Raw genomic sequence first — 15,268 nt, 5'->3', positions numbered from 1 at the left:
TTTGTCAGGGGCTGGCGTCTGGTGTTCTCCCTCTCACCACCAGAGGTCGCCATCTCCCATCGTCCCGGACTCTTTCTCCGTCACCTTGACACCACACCTGGGCACCCACTCTCACACACACACACAGCTGTCGCCCATCCGGGACTCCATCACCTGCACTCCACACACCTGTGCACACACTCACTCTCACACAGCTGTGGCCCGTCATGAGGACTATTTAGGCGCCTTCCCCACGCCACTCGGGGCGGATAATTAATGTTTGGTTGAGTTATGTCACTAGTTACTGTTTGTTTGTAGTCACGAGGGTTACGAGTGTTTCGAGTGTCTGTTCCGGGACTGATGCAAGCCAGAGGTGGCCGTATTGCATCAGTGCCCATTTGCGTGTTCTAGCCTGTTTCAGAGTCTTAGCTCTGTTTATGTTTCTGTTTGTTACCTTTGTTTTCCCTGGCAGTGAATAAAACCTGCATTTGGACCCAAAACCCTTGCTCACACGGTGTGATTCCTGACCGCGCCGTGACAATAATGGCCTATGATAGGCATGTAGCCATCTGTAATCCCCTAAAATGTCCTAATATAGTCACAAAGTTGAACATTTTCTGTCTTTGTCTGGCTGCATGGGTGCTAACACATGCATGCCCTTTAATGATGGCAATAAGGGCTTACCCTCTGCCTTACTGTGCAGGAAACACAATTATACATTGTTACTGTGATCACATTTCTATCACATCACTTGCATGCACTGACAGGGCACTGTACGGAGTTCCAGCCTTTGGATTTGCTATGGTTGTGTTGCTCAGTCTTCTGGCCTTCATTGTTTTCTCTTACTGTGCCATCATTGTGGCAGTTTTGCGTATATCGACTACTCAAGGAAGGCTGAAGTCTTTCTTCACCTGCAGTCCTCAGCTCATCATAATTGCTCTCTATTTTCTACCCAGGTGTTTTATTTATTTGTCTAGCAATATTGGTGTCAACTTCAGCACTGATTTGCGATTAGTCATTATTATGCTGTATAGTCTGTTTCCACCCATGATCAACCCCCTCATTTACTGTTTAAGGACAAAAGGCTTGAGGGAAACCTTACTCAAAAGGATAAAAGTTTCAATGAATCCCCTATTTATTCCAACAAAAGTGAATGTATCCACTGTATGTGTGTAAATTAATACAGCAGTCATACATTAGAAGAAACAACAAAAACAAAATAGTATTAGATGTAAACATAATAAATGAGTAGAGAAACTGTGAGAAGATATAAGATTTCATCAGTTTTATCCACAAAATTTGTATCATTGAAGTCTGCTATATATTTTGAAAATTGCTATATTTCAACTAAACTATATTTCAAAAAACAAAGTCAAAAAGAAAAAAAAACTATTAAATATGTTTATCTGTATACGATCTGTATACGAAACATCTGTTCCTAGTCAATAACTGTACTTTTGCACAACTGATGTACATTTTGTCTTAAATGTGATGTTTTAGAGGTTAAGAAAGAATGGTAATTTTGTCACTGTCATTCATGCCATGCTCTTTACAATTTACAAGTCAGATATAAACAAACGGAGACTGTTACTGTGATCATGTCTCCATCACAACACTGGCATGCACTGACAGATCACTGTATAGTATTCCAGCCTTACTTCTTACTGCTCCATCTCCATACAGATTTCAGGTACTCAAGGAAGGATGAAGAATTTCTCCACCTGCAGTAAGGGCTTTCAGTAGAGTATAACTCTAGGCCAACATAAACCCACCTGAACCAGCTAATCAAGGTAATCAGGATCAGTAGAAACCTTTGTGTGCTGGAGCTAAACTCTGCAACCAAGTCACTCACCAGGAGCCACTTTCCACCACCATCACTTTCCACACCATTAGGGACACCACAGATGTAAATATCCATAATACAGAGAAAATTATAACCATACTCGTATTGTTCACAATAGAATGATACCTTAATGGCAAGCAAATTGCAATGAAACAATCTCATGCGAGATCAACAAGAGTGACACTTTTGAATAGAACTGAAGAACACAAAAAACATGTTTTCCAAACAAGCACTGTAGGAGATGTACCATGAGTCAATAGAAAATTGTTCATGTTGGGAATCATGTTTCACCAATATCAGCCAAGGCCAAGTTAAACACACCAATGTACTTTGGACTGTGTAGGCTTCATTTACGAGCAATAATGAGAAGGACTACAAAATTCCCAATTATAGTAATAAAATATGAGATAAATAAGAAAATATAACTGTGAATTACTCTGTAAATACAAAGACCTATTTTTAGTGTGATTTAGCACACTTAGACATCATTAGTGAAAAGCTGCGTGTTTGCAATAACAAAACCATCAATACATTTTTAACTTCAATCATCCGCTGCTAAAAATACAAGTCCTCTATCCATAATATTGCCTTTCTCAATTAAAAAGTCTTCTTGTTTGACTCAAGAAAGAAATATGCACAGATCAAGCACTGTTTACAAGCAAAAATACACCAAAACTGTTCTGAACAAAGAGGTAGGACATCAGGTAATGGACTTTTTCACTAGAGAAAGAGCTATTATGGATTATGGACGGATATCTTGGCCAGAAGCAATGGTTCAAAGTTAAAAACTTTAATGATGGATTTGTTTCTTAAAGACACAGCTTTTTGCTTCACGAGATGCTAACTGATGGACTGGATTATTCATGTTGTAGAAGTGTGATGTTTTTATCAGCAAATTTTAATTTTGGGGTGAACTATTCCTTTAACAAGCAGCATTTTCACTTCCCTTTTTAAAGGTTGATAATATGATTACAGATCTGTATTGTTTGATTTGCCATAAATTTTTCCCTGCTGTCCAGGGAACAGCAGAACAGGCCAGCGGACCACCAGCTGAGAACCATTGCATTGCTAAATTATGATATCTGAATAGCAAATTGAATTCTCAGCCTTTTAGGAGCCACTTAAAAACAACTGATATTTCATTACTGTACTGTTCTAATAGTATCTCAGTATAATGTTACAGTCCAGAGGGAATTCATTTGATGAATTAGTGCAGCTATTCACACAAATACAAACAGACACAGACACTTAGTTAAGTGATTAAAAAAAGTAAAAATGCCAGTTGCACTTTATAATAAGTTTGACACAAAGAAAACATAATGACAGAATCACAACCTCTCATGTCTCAGTGGATAAATGTAAATTCTGATGCTTAAACTTTAATGTGTTTGTTCTGATTTTCCCTTCCTTGTTATTTGATTTGATTTTGACAGCCAGTGTGAAATTTTATCACATAGAGCCCATCCTGATAGACGGTTATTGAAATAAGTTTGATTCTTAAAATTGCTTAAAAGATGTATTGTGAATATTGGAAAATAGTAATAAGAATAAAGTAAGTGTATCCAAACATTTGACTAGTATAGTAAACAATTCAACCATGTATTTGTAGTGGTAAATAAGGGATGGGAGATTTAAAGGAATCGTGTGTATTACTTTGTCTCTGTCACCCTCTTCTGGATATGTTTGGGCTGTACAACAGACTAGCAGGTTATCTGTGTTACTTAGAGGCCTTTTGACACCCAAGTTTGTGGTGGGCCTTTTTTTGAATTACAGAATTTTTAGCTGAGTCTATTCTGAGAATTTAATAATTAAAATACAACAAAAAAAATTGTGAACTATATAGATGTTTTGTTGGACACGTTTTCACTGGTCTGCAACTTGTAACTGTCATTGCAATCTTTACATTTTCTGGGATGCTGCTGAGTCTGACCTTAACTCTTACAGCCACTTAAGAAGTGCAGAAACTCTTTATATGACACCACCTTACTGAGCAGAACCAAATTCAATATGAGGTTCATGATGCCTGACAGTACAGCAGTGTTTAATACAATGATCACACAGATTTGTTCTCATATCCTGACTATTCTTTATTCTTAATTCTTATATTCCATATGGATTGTAATAATAGTATCTTGAGATATCTAAGATAATGAATTATTGTTTTTATCCATTCACCCATGAAAGGTAAGCTATTTAACATCTAGAGAGAAAAAAACACATTTATATGAGGCTAGTGCAGCTAATCTAAATAAGGAATAAGATTACTGTATGTGTATTCTGATGCTAACTTTTATTATTGAAGATGAATAAATCATTAATGACTGATATATTTTCTACTACTGTAAAAAAGTGTTCTGTATTTGTTGTGAAACTTTTAGCAAGAGTTGCATAATCTTTGATTGAAATATTAAGAGTGTTTATGTCTCAGAATTACTCTGTTTGTCAAACTTAAGTTGTTAAGCACTCATAATAGATGACTAACTATGTGTCGACACACAGGAGACCATGTACAAACAGCTCTGACACCTGGGAGAATCCTGTCTCCCATCACCTTGAGTACTGTAGATCAAAAGCAGTGTTTAATACAATGATCACACAGATTTGTTCTCATATCCTGACTCTCTCTACAGTCGATTCCTCCAAAATATTAATGCATTTAATACCTTATATATTGCTACGCCACAACACACAATAAGAGTCTTAATTCTTATCTTCCATATGGATTGTAATAATAGTATCTTGAGATATCTAAGATAATGAATTATGAATTGTTTTTATCCATTCACCCATGAAAGGTAAGATATTTAACATCTGGAGAGAAAAAAAAAACATTTATATGAGGCATATCTACTGCAGCTAATCTAAATAAGGAATAAGAAGATGCTAACTTTTATTACTGAAGATGAATAAATCATTAATGACTGATATATTTTCTATTACTGTAAAAAAGTATTCTGTATTTGTTGTGAAACTTTTAGCAAGAGTTGCATAATCTTTGATTGAAATATTAAGAGTGTTTATGTCTCAGAATGACTCTGTTTGTCAAATTTAAGTTGTTAAGCACTCATAATAGATGACTAACTATGTGTCGACACACAGGAGACCATGTACAAACAGCTCTGACACCTGGGACAATCCTGTCTTCCATCACCTTGAGTACTGTAGATCAAAACATCATTAAAAAGTTTTGTTTAGAAGGGCAGTGATTTTGTGACCTTAAGAAAAAAAAACTTTATTAACACTTTTAATTTTCCACTTGTTGTATCTTTTGGCATAATAGGTAGCCTATAATAGTTGCATAATAAAACTGGAGAAAGTTAACACCAATGCATAGGCTACTGTACACACACCCCTCTCTTCATTCCTCCCTTCAAGATGAACACTTAAAAGATTTTTTTTCTCTATCAACAGATAATCAAATGTCGTCTTTCTAACTTAGTTTGCTAACAGTAAATATACACCTCTACAGTCGTTTTTATTTGTTTTTGGTCAAACACGGTGGATGTAGACCAGGGGTGCCCAAACTCGGTCCTGGAGGGCCGGTGTCCTGAAGAGTTTAGCTCCAACCCCAATTAAACACACCTGAACCAGCTAATCAAGCTCTTACTAGGCATACTAGAAACTTGAAGGCAGGTATGTTGAGGCAAGTTGGAGCTAAACTCTGCAGGACACCGGCCCTCCAGGACCGAGTTTGGGCACCCCTTATGTAGACGAAGCCTGTTAGGCCTTTTCTGGCAGCTGTTAAAAACATTTCTAGAGTAATTATTAATTCTTATTTGATTTTGAGATAATTGTTTATGTTTCTGATCTTCACAATTACAGTAACGTTAATTACTTAATTTCAGTCAGGAGTGCAAAGTCAATGCGTTATCGAACTTTCAAATAGAATAATAGGCTACATATCTGAACATATAGTTTTTTGCTCCCGTTTATGTGATCACAGAGCTTACGTCCATGGCTTTTAGTCCCAAAGTGTGTACATTTAGTGAAATATCTATGTATTTACACGATTACTTGGTAAATAAAATGGGTTATCAAAAGGGTTTCAAATACAGGAACTGATCACTCACAGTCAGACAATTCGCTGCAGATCCATCCATCAAACTGCGAGCTCATAATTCCCACTTTCCGGTGACGACATACGGACATCATCACAAATTAAAAGTTCCTAAAAACAGACTCAAGAATATTATATGTTTTCCAAGCCTTTTAATTCAATACACTGGGACGATCTATAGTATGTTCTTAATAATATAGTGGCCTTTTTCACGTGTGCTTTGCTCACAATTAATTATTCTTTACAAAGTAATTCAGCGTCTTGTTAGAATGAGCAATGACGACTTTGGCTGTTTCTGAGAAGTTATTGAACTGAAGTAACAATGAGGCAGCATAGTTATGTGTGATATTAATACAATACAACGTGTTAAAGCAACTGAATGTGGTCAAAGACTATAGGGACTTTGATGTGGTCTTGTGAATTTTGATTACTTTGGAGCCCCCTACAGTTAAGTAAATGTAATTCACTGTTGTAAATACAGTATATCGCTGTCTTACTGTTTACCATAAATAAACGTACACAAATAAAACATGAAGCTAATGAATATGAGTACTGTGGGTTTGGGGTTCTTGAAAAAAAGAATAAATGTTTACATGAGAAATGCTAAACAAGTGTAGAGTTTAGAAGGTACAAATAATACAATTAGGCTATATGGCTAAAATCCACATTAGGTTGCAAAAGGAAGTTATTACAAACACCGGAAGTGACGTTTTGAAACAGTAACAGCATTATGAAACAGTAGCTATTAATCTCATAAACTGTAATTTAGCTTACTGACATTTTGAAAAGGCGTGCATGATTAATGTGCCATGCAGGAAACAGGATCAAGTGCCAACAGTGAAAGGGCATTTCTAATTATTGTTGTTTATATGGCCTGTGTGTGTGTGTGTGTGTGTGTGTGTTTTACTGATTTGTCCTGTTCCTGTTCTAGTGCAAGAATATAATATAACCGAGTAAAATAGAACAATGCATCCATATGGGCCTGATACACGTGCGGTTTTTGCACTTGACCACTTCTTACATGACGTAAGTAGGCATGAAGATAGAGAATGTGTAGAACCTTTGGTTACACTGAGGCCAACCACGTGTTGTAAAATATTTTACAGAGCTTTATGTACACATCTTGATTTTCAGTTATTTGCATTTTAAAATAAACGTTTTATTTTCTGTTCTCTACTTATGTAAGCGATGACACAATTTAATTAATTAAAATAAGTGATAAGCAGTTTTACACAACACACACTTATTTCTGCACCAATAAAATGCAATACTTCACGCTTTACTACCACATTAAATGTAATATCTAATTTAAATTACACTTAAGTTTTCCTGATCTTTTACTCCTGTCTAGTGTAGACAGGATATGACCACTAAATGCCCTTACCAAAAAGAAGTTTATTCAAGTGTGCTATTAGTATACTGCTTTTAAACTAAAAATAGGAAAGTATACTTTTAGTCTACTTTTTATGTACTTCTCAGAAATGGGCTTTATGTACTTCTCAGAAATATAATTAAAATGACATTTAAGTATACTTGACTTATACTTAGAAAAAGTCTAAATATATTTGAGCTATACTTGTGTTCCCAGAATCCGTGTTTTCATTGTTATACTGTTGGGGGCGCTAGTACACGTCTTCTGTACAGAATTTCCAAAAAACACAAGTGAAGAAGAAACCGAAACAACAGGTGCTTCCACATGTATTCTAACACATCATCAGACATAAAACAGCATCAAAACTGTGTAACGTTATGGAATAAAATGTCGACCAATGAAGAGGTAATAATTACTGTCAAGCTCTGGGGTGTTGATCGACTCCATCTATGTTTTGATTATCATTCTGAATCCAATTCATAGTCTTTTTTCAGCTTTTTGTTCAAAATGTTGTTTATTTCTTTATTTTTTATTTATGAAACTTACCCACATTCAAGTGTTTAAAAAAAGAATGCATGAAGCTAGAATAAAATGTTTTTGTTTACAAGCAGATACCCTGTTCTTTTGATGTTTTGTATGTTCAGATATTTATATAACAAAATATATACAAATTAATACCTAAATAGGGACATAGTAGTATACTTAAAGTATGATGTAAAGTTCACTTAAAGAAAACTTACGAGTATACTTGCAGTATAAAACTACTAAACTAGTAGTTTACTGAGACTATACTTCAAAGTGTACTAAAAATGCTACTACAAGTATTTAATTAGTAAACTATCAGTATACCTATAAGTTCACTTTTAGTATAGTTGCAGTACAAACTAAACATTTTGATGTAAACTAGTTGTGTACTCAAAGTTTACTACTGTTATACTTAAAGTATACTTAAAAGTATACTTTTATATACTAGAAAGTCGACCAATTTAGTCCCAAGGTGTATTGAAATAGTACACTTACAAGTATACTACTAGTACACTGATATTTGTATACTTACTACATAAAGTATACTTAAAAGTATACTTTTATATACTAGAAAGTCGACCAATTTAGTCCCAAGGTGTATTGAAATAGTACACTTACAAGTATACTACTAGTACACTGATATTTGTATACTTACTACATAAAGTATACTTAAAAATATACTTGAACTTTACTTAAGTATACTTACTAAAATAAACTTGAAGTATACTACTTTTTGGTAAGTGTGCCACAGTTAACCAATCAGAATCAGTTATTCCAGACAGCTTTAGTGACACTTCATAATTATTTATATCTTGAGAAATGTAGAGTAATTAAAAATGTCTGAATGTCTGAGTCTGAATGGCTGAGAATTTAATTTCTGGTGCAAATATTGCGACAACAATACTGATTTATCTGTTTAGCATTAGAGAATGAAAATCAAACACATGTCAGTTACTTTTCTATTAATGACTAATAATTTAGTTTTGATCAATGTAGAAATTTGTGTGTGAGTGATTTCAAACTTCTGAGCAAGAGTTGCAGCATCTTTGATTGAAAGTGATTTGCTCCAGGGTAACTTCTTTGTTTGTCACACCTCACCTGATAATGAGCCACTTAGAGACACAGAGACATGTACAAACAAAATAATGTTTGATAAACAAAATGTCACTCAGTAATCATAAAGGAGGCCTGTCTCTTCGGGGACCAAGAACAGCAAGTAGCAAATTAGGACTCTGGGGAAAAGACACTTTTTATGGCAACTGTTTGCATGTTATTTACTGTTCATCAGCAACAAAATAATTGCTTTTATGATGTTTACAATTAATTTCATTGAATGTCTCCTAGCAATTATATTATTAACAGATAAATCCATTAGTGGTAGAATTGGCCTAGAGACTTCCAAATAATCCTAGTGGAGAGATTATTAAAATAAGTGTTAACACTGTGAATCACTGTCATGTGGCCTGCTGGAGTTGTACAAGTCCTGAAGGTTGGGCAGGTGCACACCAATTATCCTTTCTGCTGTCCTAACTGTTTCGTTGCAGTCTTCTTCCTAGCATGCATTGCAGCATGAAGCTTTTGATTGTCACCATTGTTGAGATTCATACACTGATTCTTGATGTTTCTCTTTGTTTTTAAATGACACTGCAGTTCAAAATGCTTGTGACTTATCATGCTTTTAAAATCCTTCATAAATTATTACACTGTTGGATCCTATACTGTATAATCAAAGAGCTATTATAATTGCAAACTTTAGATTAATAACTCCTCACAAAGACTGCATAATAAATCTGGGTGAAGATTGTGTTGTTATCATCAACAACAAACCGATATCATCTGGTTGCAGTTTCTTTTTAGATATTTCTTGCCATAATAAATGTGCTTTGCAAACACAATTACAGCAGCCCAAAAAAATATAGCCTAATGTTATAAAGTCAAGGGTCAAGAGCCCAACTAAAGCAAACACTAATCACCTTGATGGTAGCGTCAAATGAAACAATAAAACATCATCTAAATCTCTGTTAATTCTCAATAAGCACTTTTGATGTAGATGTCTGACAGAAATAAAGTCAGTCTTGTTAATAATGAGTGAAGCTGGTGATGCTTTTTGGGGAGTTGTTTAATCATTCTCTGCTGAGATTGCGAAAGATTTAATGTCTTTTGTATTTCAGTTGATTTCATCGAAGGCTTTGTCTGGAAGTCAGTTGTATGTTTGGAGAAGGTTCTTATAACAAAAAACTAGCAGAGCGTTTAGAGGGTGTGTGCATCCGTGTCGTCGCTATTTGACACCTGATGACACACACAATCTCTGCGGTTTGTGTTTGGGCGAGGAGCTCGCACGCAACGTCCTTGAGGGGGCGATTTGCGTGCATTGTGAGCATTTTTCGATGAAAAAGCTCCGCTCTCGTTTGTCTCTTTTTTCGAGGAAAGAGGGGCAGCCATCTGCTCCCCACGGTTCAGGACCCGCCGCTGCTGAGGCACGGAGGAGAATGAGCTCATGGGTTTCGCAGGTGGACCTGGCAGATGAGTTTAGGGAGGGGCTTTCCTTCTCGCGCTCGTTGGCTGCGGACGAGAGAGAGCCGCTGGAGGATGATGTTATCTCTTTGACATCATCTGATCCGGGGGCCAGTGCTCTGCTGGGTTTAGCCTAGGAAGAGCAGGAGATGTCTGAGGACGGCGAAGAGGCTGAGGCTGAGCCTTCCCAATCCTCCTGCTCTGCGTATGGTGAGCTGTTGGAAGTTATGGATAGCGCCACGGCGAGGCTAGACTTGCCGTGGAAGCGGGCCAAGAAAGTGGTGTCGCGGGGTCGTCTTGATGAGCGTTATCTTTCTGACCATAACCGTCCAACTCAGGTGAGCCTTCCATTCCTTCCTGATTTGCATACTGAAATCGAGATGGAATGGAAGAGGCCATTTTCTTCTAGCATCTATCGATTCCAACATTCGAGTTATGCCAACATCGAGGTGATGCATGAAAACGGCTATGAGAGGATGCCCCCTGTAGAAGAGTCGCTGGCTAGCTATCTCTCTTCGGGCGAGACATCCTCCCTTAATACTACCTCCTTGCCATCTAAGCCCCTCCAGGATACATCGCGCTTAAATGGCAGGGCATACGCAGCAGCAGGTCAGGCTGTGGTTTCGTTGCACACTATGGCGGTGCTCCAGGCGTATCAGGCTGATCTGCTGAAAGACCTGGATAAAGGCAAGGGCCTTTCTCCTAATCAGGTAGCTGAGCTGCGCCTCTCTTAAAACTCCCTCCTTGCCATCTCGCTTAGATGGCAGGGCATACGCAGCAGCAGGTCAGACTGTTGTTTCATTGCGCACAATGTGGTGCTCCAGGCATATTAGGCTGACCTGCTGGAAGACCTGGATAAAGGCCTGATGAGGTAGCTGAGTTTCGATGCACCACAGATCTCACTCTCTGTGCTACTAAGCATGGCAGCTATAGTAGGTATTGAGAGACATCTGTGGGTGAACCTGGCAGGTATCGGGAAGAAAGAGAGGGGCTTTCTTCTCGATGCTCCCATTTCGCCTTCTGAACTTTTTGGTACCTCCGTTGAGACGGTGGTTGAGAAGTCAGGGAGGCGAAGGCGCGCTCAGTAGACTTTAAATCCTTCATTCCACGAAGGTCCAGGTCTGAGCCCGAACAACATAGGGGTCCTGGTCCGTCTTGGTCTGAGGATCAGAGACGGGCACAGAAGGCTAGTGTCGCGCCTCGCGCTCCTCCTCCACCCGCAGGTAGGGGAAGGAGGAATCGCGGGTCAAAGGGAGGTAGGCAAGACCTAAGGGATGTGATCCAGACAAGGCAACAGCGCTTTCGTCCAGATCAGAGTGATTGCTCCCCTCGCCTTAGAGGGTCGTATTTGAGCTTGCCTCTCCCGTTTGGCCCAGTACCTCCGGGTATCTGTGATCAGATGCCTGGAAATTTAAATTCATGCTATGGTAAGTGCACACGCAAAGCTCTGTGCACTTTCTGAAACCCACATAGTGGTAAGTGTGCACGTTGAACACTTTGCGCACTTTCTAAAATCCACACTAGTGGTAAGTGTGCATGCTGAGCACTTTGCATACTTTCTAAAATCCACATTAATGGTACGTGTGCACGCTAGACTTTGTGCACTTTCTGAAAGCCTGTACAGTAAGGGTTACGCATTGTAGCTTCGTTCCCTTTCTCTGAGTTGGTTAGACCCCCCTTAAAGGAATCCTTTATGATTCCAAGCCTTGAGCTCTACCCCGGGCCCAGGAGTCTGGCCCTAACAGGTAAGTTGGGTATATAGCCTAGGCCTTTGGCCGTAGGGGATAAAGTCAAAGACAGCCGTCTGACGTCCCAGGGGCAACTCACCATGAAAATGGTAAAGTTGGTACTTAGTGCTCACCATGGTTCTGGCCTGCACTCCCCTCAGCATGGCGGCGTGGGTATACCGTTCCCCATAGCGACCCCTAGTGGACGCAGTTCGAAGTTCCCTTGAAAGGGAACGTCTCAGGTTACTTTTGTAACCATGGTTCCCTGAGTAGGGAACGAGAAACTGCGCCCTCTAGGCTTCCTGCCATGCTTCGAACACAAGCTTCAGACGAAGAAGTGAATGACATGTTCTCCCGGCACCTATTTATACTATAGTCGCACCGGTAGTGACGTCATGGGCTGTCGCCAGCCAACGTGTTGTTGGTGTTTTTCAATGTATGCTTCAGACACGGGTCACGACGAGGCGTCCCCATAGCGACCCCTAGAGGACACAGTTCGAAGTTCCCTACTCAGGGAATCATGGTTACATAAGTAACCTGAGACGTTTTGCTGTATAGGCCTATAGATAAAAATATTAAAATTACAAACACACAATAACATTTTAAGTTACTTCCATTTCTGAAAAAAAGAATGTAAGCCTAGTAATTTATGTTATAAATACACACGCCTGATTTTTGTTTTAATTATCCATCGTAGCCTACGTAAAAAAAAACAAAAAAAACATTTGCAATCACGACTGAAAAAAGACAGAAGTGAATGTAAACCAGATTTGGCCCAGACTCTGTTGCTATCTGTGAAGCCAAGCATAAGAATAGCCTACTAATGTAAATTTGTTAACCCACAGTAACAAATTTGAACAGATTAATCGCATATTTTCGTTTAAAACGATTTTTTTTGAGGAAAATTTAAAAAAAGATACGTCTCATATAAGTTGCATTTTCAGAAATAATAACGGCAGGCCTAATAATGTGATAATGTACCAACATTATGAACACTATAGGATATTTTAGTTCCCCTCACTTTAAACAAATCCTTTAAATTTAACCGTATCAGAACAGAATAAGAATTTAAAAATATATAATTCTAATGGATAAATATAATTGCCATATATAATAATATATGCTTAGCAATAAACATGCCAAAACAAATTAATTTATAAAGAAACGTAAGGTAAAGTTGGGCTTACGTCTCTCAGGCACAAATCCAAATGTGTTCATATTTGCGATGTAGCTGCAGCTAAACTATTAGCCTTATTAGGTAAAATAGGCTTTGTAGTTCACGGGCGTTCCAGTATTGACGGAACGGCACGGTGAACGGCTGCGCTGTTTCCGATGAATGCAGTAGCTTTCAAACGCGATCAAGCAGCTGAAACATAAAATAGACTACTCCGTAATTTTTGGTCATACAGTAAAGGCATAATTCGAAACTGCAAAGTGTTAGCAGTTTGAAAATTCAAGAATAATAGCAAAGTTAATAAGAATTCTTTCTAAATGCAGCACCATTCTTATTTCGCTCTGCATAACCTGAACAAACAAAAAAAATTGTTTTTGCTAAGAACGAACCACAATGAAAACATTTCGCTTTTAATCTGTGTATTTAACAGCCTGGGACCCCTTCCCAGGGCAGTACCTTGCCTCACCGACTAAAATCAGGGCGCCCACTACGGAGACGGCACCAGAGGTGAGGGGGCACAGTGACCGAGCCCACCCGTGGCGCCGACGCTGCTCCTCGGTGACCAATATTTGAACTGCCTCCTCTCAACCTGCTCAACATTTTGAATTCACAATGAGCTCACATATTACTCACACTGTGAGTATCACAGTATGAGAATGGTGTGATGTCACTGTGATCATTGCATGATCTCACGTGTTGACTGGGAACAGCCGATCCGCCTACAAAGTGATGTCATAGTTCCCCCACTCTATTGCATGGCTGGAAATACCTCTCAGCCAATAAGATTCGAAGGCCAGTGTTTTATTTTATTTTATTCTATTTTAGTGAAAACTATTAGAAGTGTTTTAAAAACTATAAATCAAATATAATTTGCACCCCTTTATATTTATGTTTATTATTATTGTTATTTAAAAGAAGACAAGTCAATAGCTGTACTTTTGCATCTGGTTTACTTTTTTTGTAAATGTAAAGATTTAGAGGTTAGAGAACTACATGGCCATTTTGTCACTGTCCCTGGAGGAACTATGTCATTTGCGTCTCAGGCCATTGTCTTCATAATTTGTCAGATATAAACGGACACATCACCAGCACATCTCATTGTAAAGGGACAGAATGTGCTTTGACAGTAGCCTGTGAAAGAAGTGTGGCAGGTTTGCTTCTCTTTATCCATACACATTTTTTTTAACTATAAAGTTATTGCTATTATTATAGTTACAGTATATTATTATAATATTAAATGAAATATTTTCTACATACAGAAAAAAGACCCATATTGAGGGACTGATATTCATCATGTCAGTGGGAAACGTCAGCTTTATAAAGGATTTTGTGATAGTTGGCTTTCCTGGACTCCAGCCTCATTACTATGGACTTGTTTCAGCACATCTATTTTTTGTTTATGTGTTTACATTGGTGGGAAATGCTTTATTTTTTATGTTGTTTGTAACGACTAAGAGCCTTCAGAAACCTGTTTACTATTTCATTATAAATCTAGTCGTATGTGATGTACTATTCAGCACCACAACATTACCAAAAATAATCAGCAGGTACTGGTTTCAAGATGGAACCATTTCATTCTTGGGTTGTTTTGTGCAAATGTTTTTTGTGCATTATTTTGGCAGTGTATGTTCAGTTATTCTGGCAGTAATTGCTATAGACCGCTATGCAGCAATTTGTTACCCGCTTCAATATCATAGCATCATGACAAACCAAAATGTACTCATTCTGTTCTTTGGCTCTTGGATTTTGGGTTTGGTAGGCCCCATGGCAATGGTCATTCGAGCTTATCCTCTCCCTTACTGTGCAGAAAACACAATTATACACTGTTACTGTGATCATGTTTCAATCACAACACTGGCATGCATAGACAGATCACTATATAGTATTCCAGCTCTCATATATGCCTTTGCAATACTGTTGGTGCCCTTTGCTGTTATTATATTCTCTTACTGCTCTATCTTTCTAGCAGTTATGCAGATTTCAGGTACTCAAGGAAAGATGAAGACTTTCTCCACCTGCAGTCCTCAGCTCATCATAATTGCTCTCTTTTTCCTACCCAGGTTATTTAATTATTTGT

At 38.0% G+C, this 15,268-nt stretch overlaps 2 protein-coding genes and 1 pseudogene across 2 annotated transcripts in view; 2 read left to right on the top strand and 1 right to left on the bottom strand.

Annotated features, from left to right (window-relative positions):
* Positions 1 to 1,155, top strand: part of LOC107587337 (olfactory receptor 52K1-like) — a 4,743-nt gene extending 3,588 nt beyond the window's left edge. The window contains exon 2 of the mRNA XM_016275083.1: positions 518 to 1,155. Coding sequence (XP_016130569.1) covers positions 518 to 1,155 — 638 coding nt within the window. The remainder of the gene's footprint in view (positions 1 to 517) is intronic.
* The window catches only part of LOC107587962 (olfactory receptor 1M1-like), a 48,977-nt pseudogene extending 45,137 nt beyond the window's left edge, over positions 1 to 3,840 (bottom strand).
* A 10,644-nt stretch (positions 3,841 to 14,484) lies between these two features.
* The window catches only part of LOC107587955 (olfactory receptor 10A5-like), a 1,369-nt gene continuing 585 nt past the window's right edge, over positions 14,485 to 15,268 (top strand). The window contains exon 1 of the mRNA XM_016275938.1: positions 14,485 to 15,266. Coding sequence (XP_016131424.1) covers positions 14,485 to 15,266 — 782 coding nt within the window. The remainder of the gene's footprint in view (positions 15,267 to 15,268) is intronic.

This window comes from Sinocyclocheilus grahami, unplaced genomic scaffold (assembly GCF_001515645.1).
Source record: "Sinocyclocheilus grahami isolate Dianchi unplaced genomic scaffold, SAMN03320097.WGS_v1.1 scaffold6.1, whole genome shotgun sequence".
Classification (NCBI taxonomy): Eukaryota; Metazoa; Chordata; class Actinopteri; order Cypriniformes; family Cyprinidae; genus Sinocyclocheilus; species Sinocyclocheilus grahami.
The sequence above is the reverse complement of the archived record's forward strand: the minus strand, read 5'-3'. Positions and strand labels throughout refer to the sequence as shown.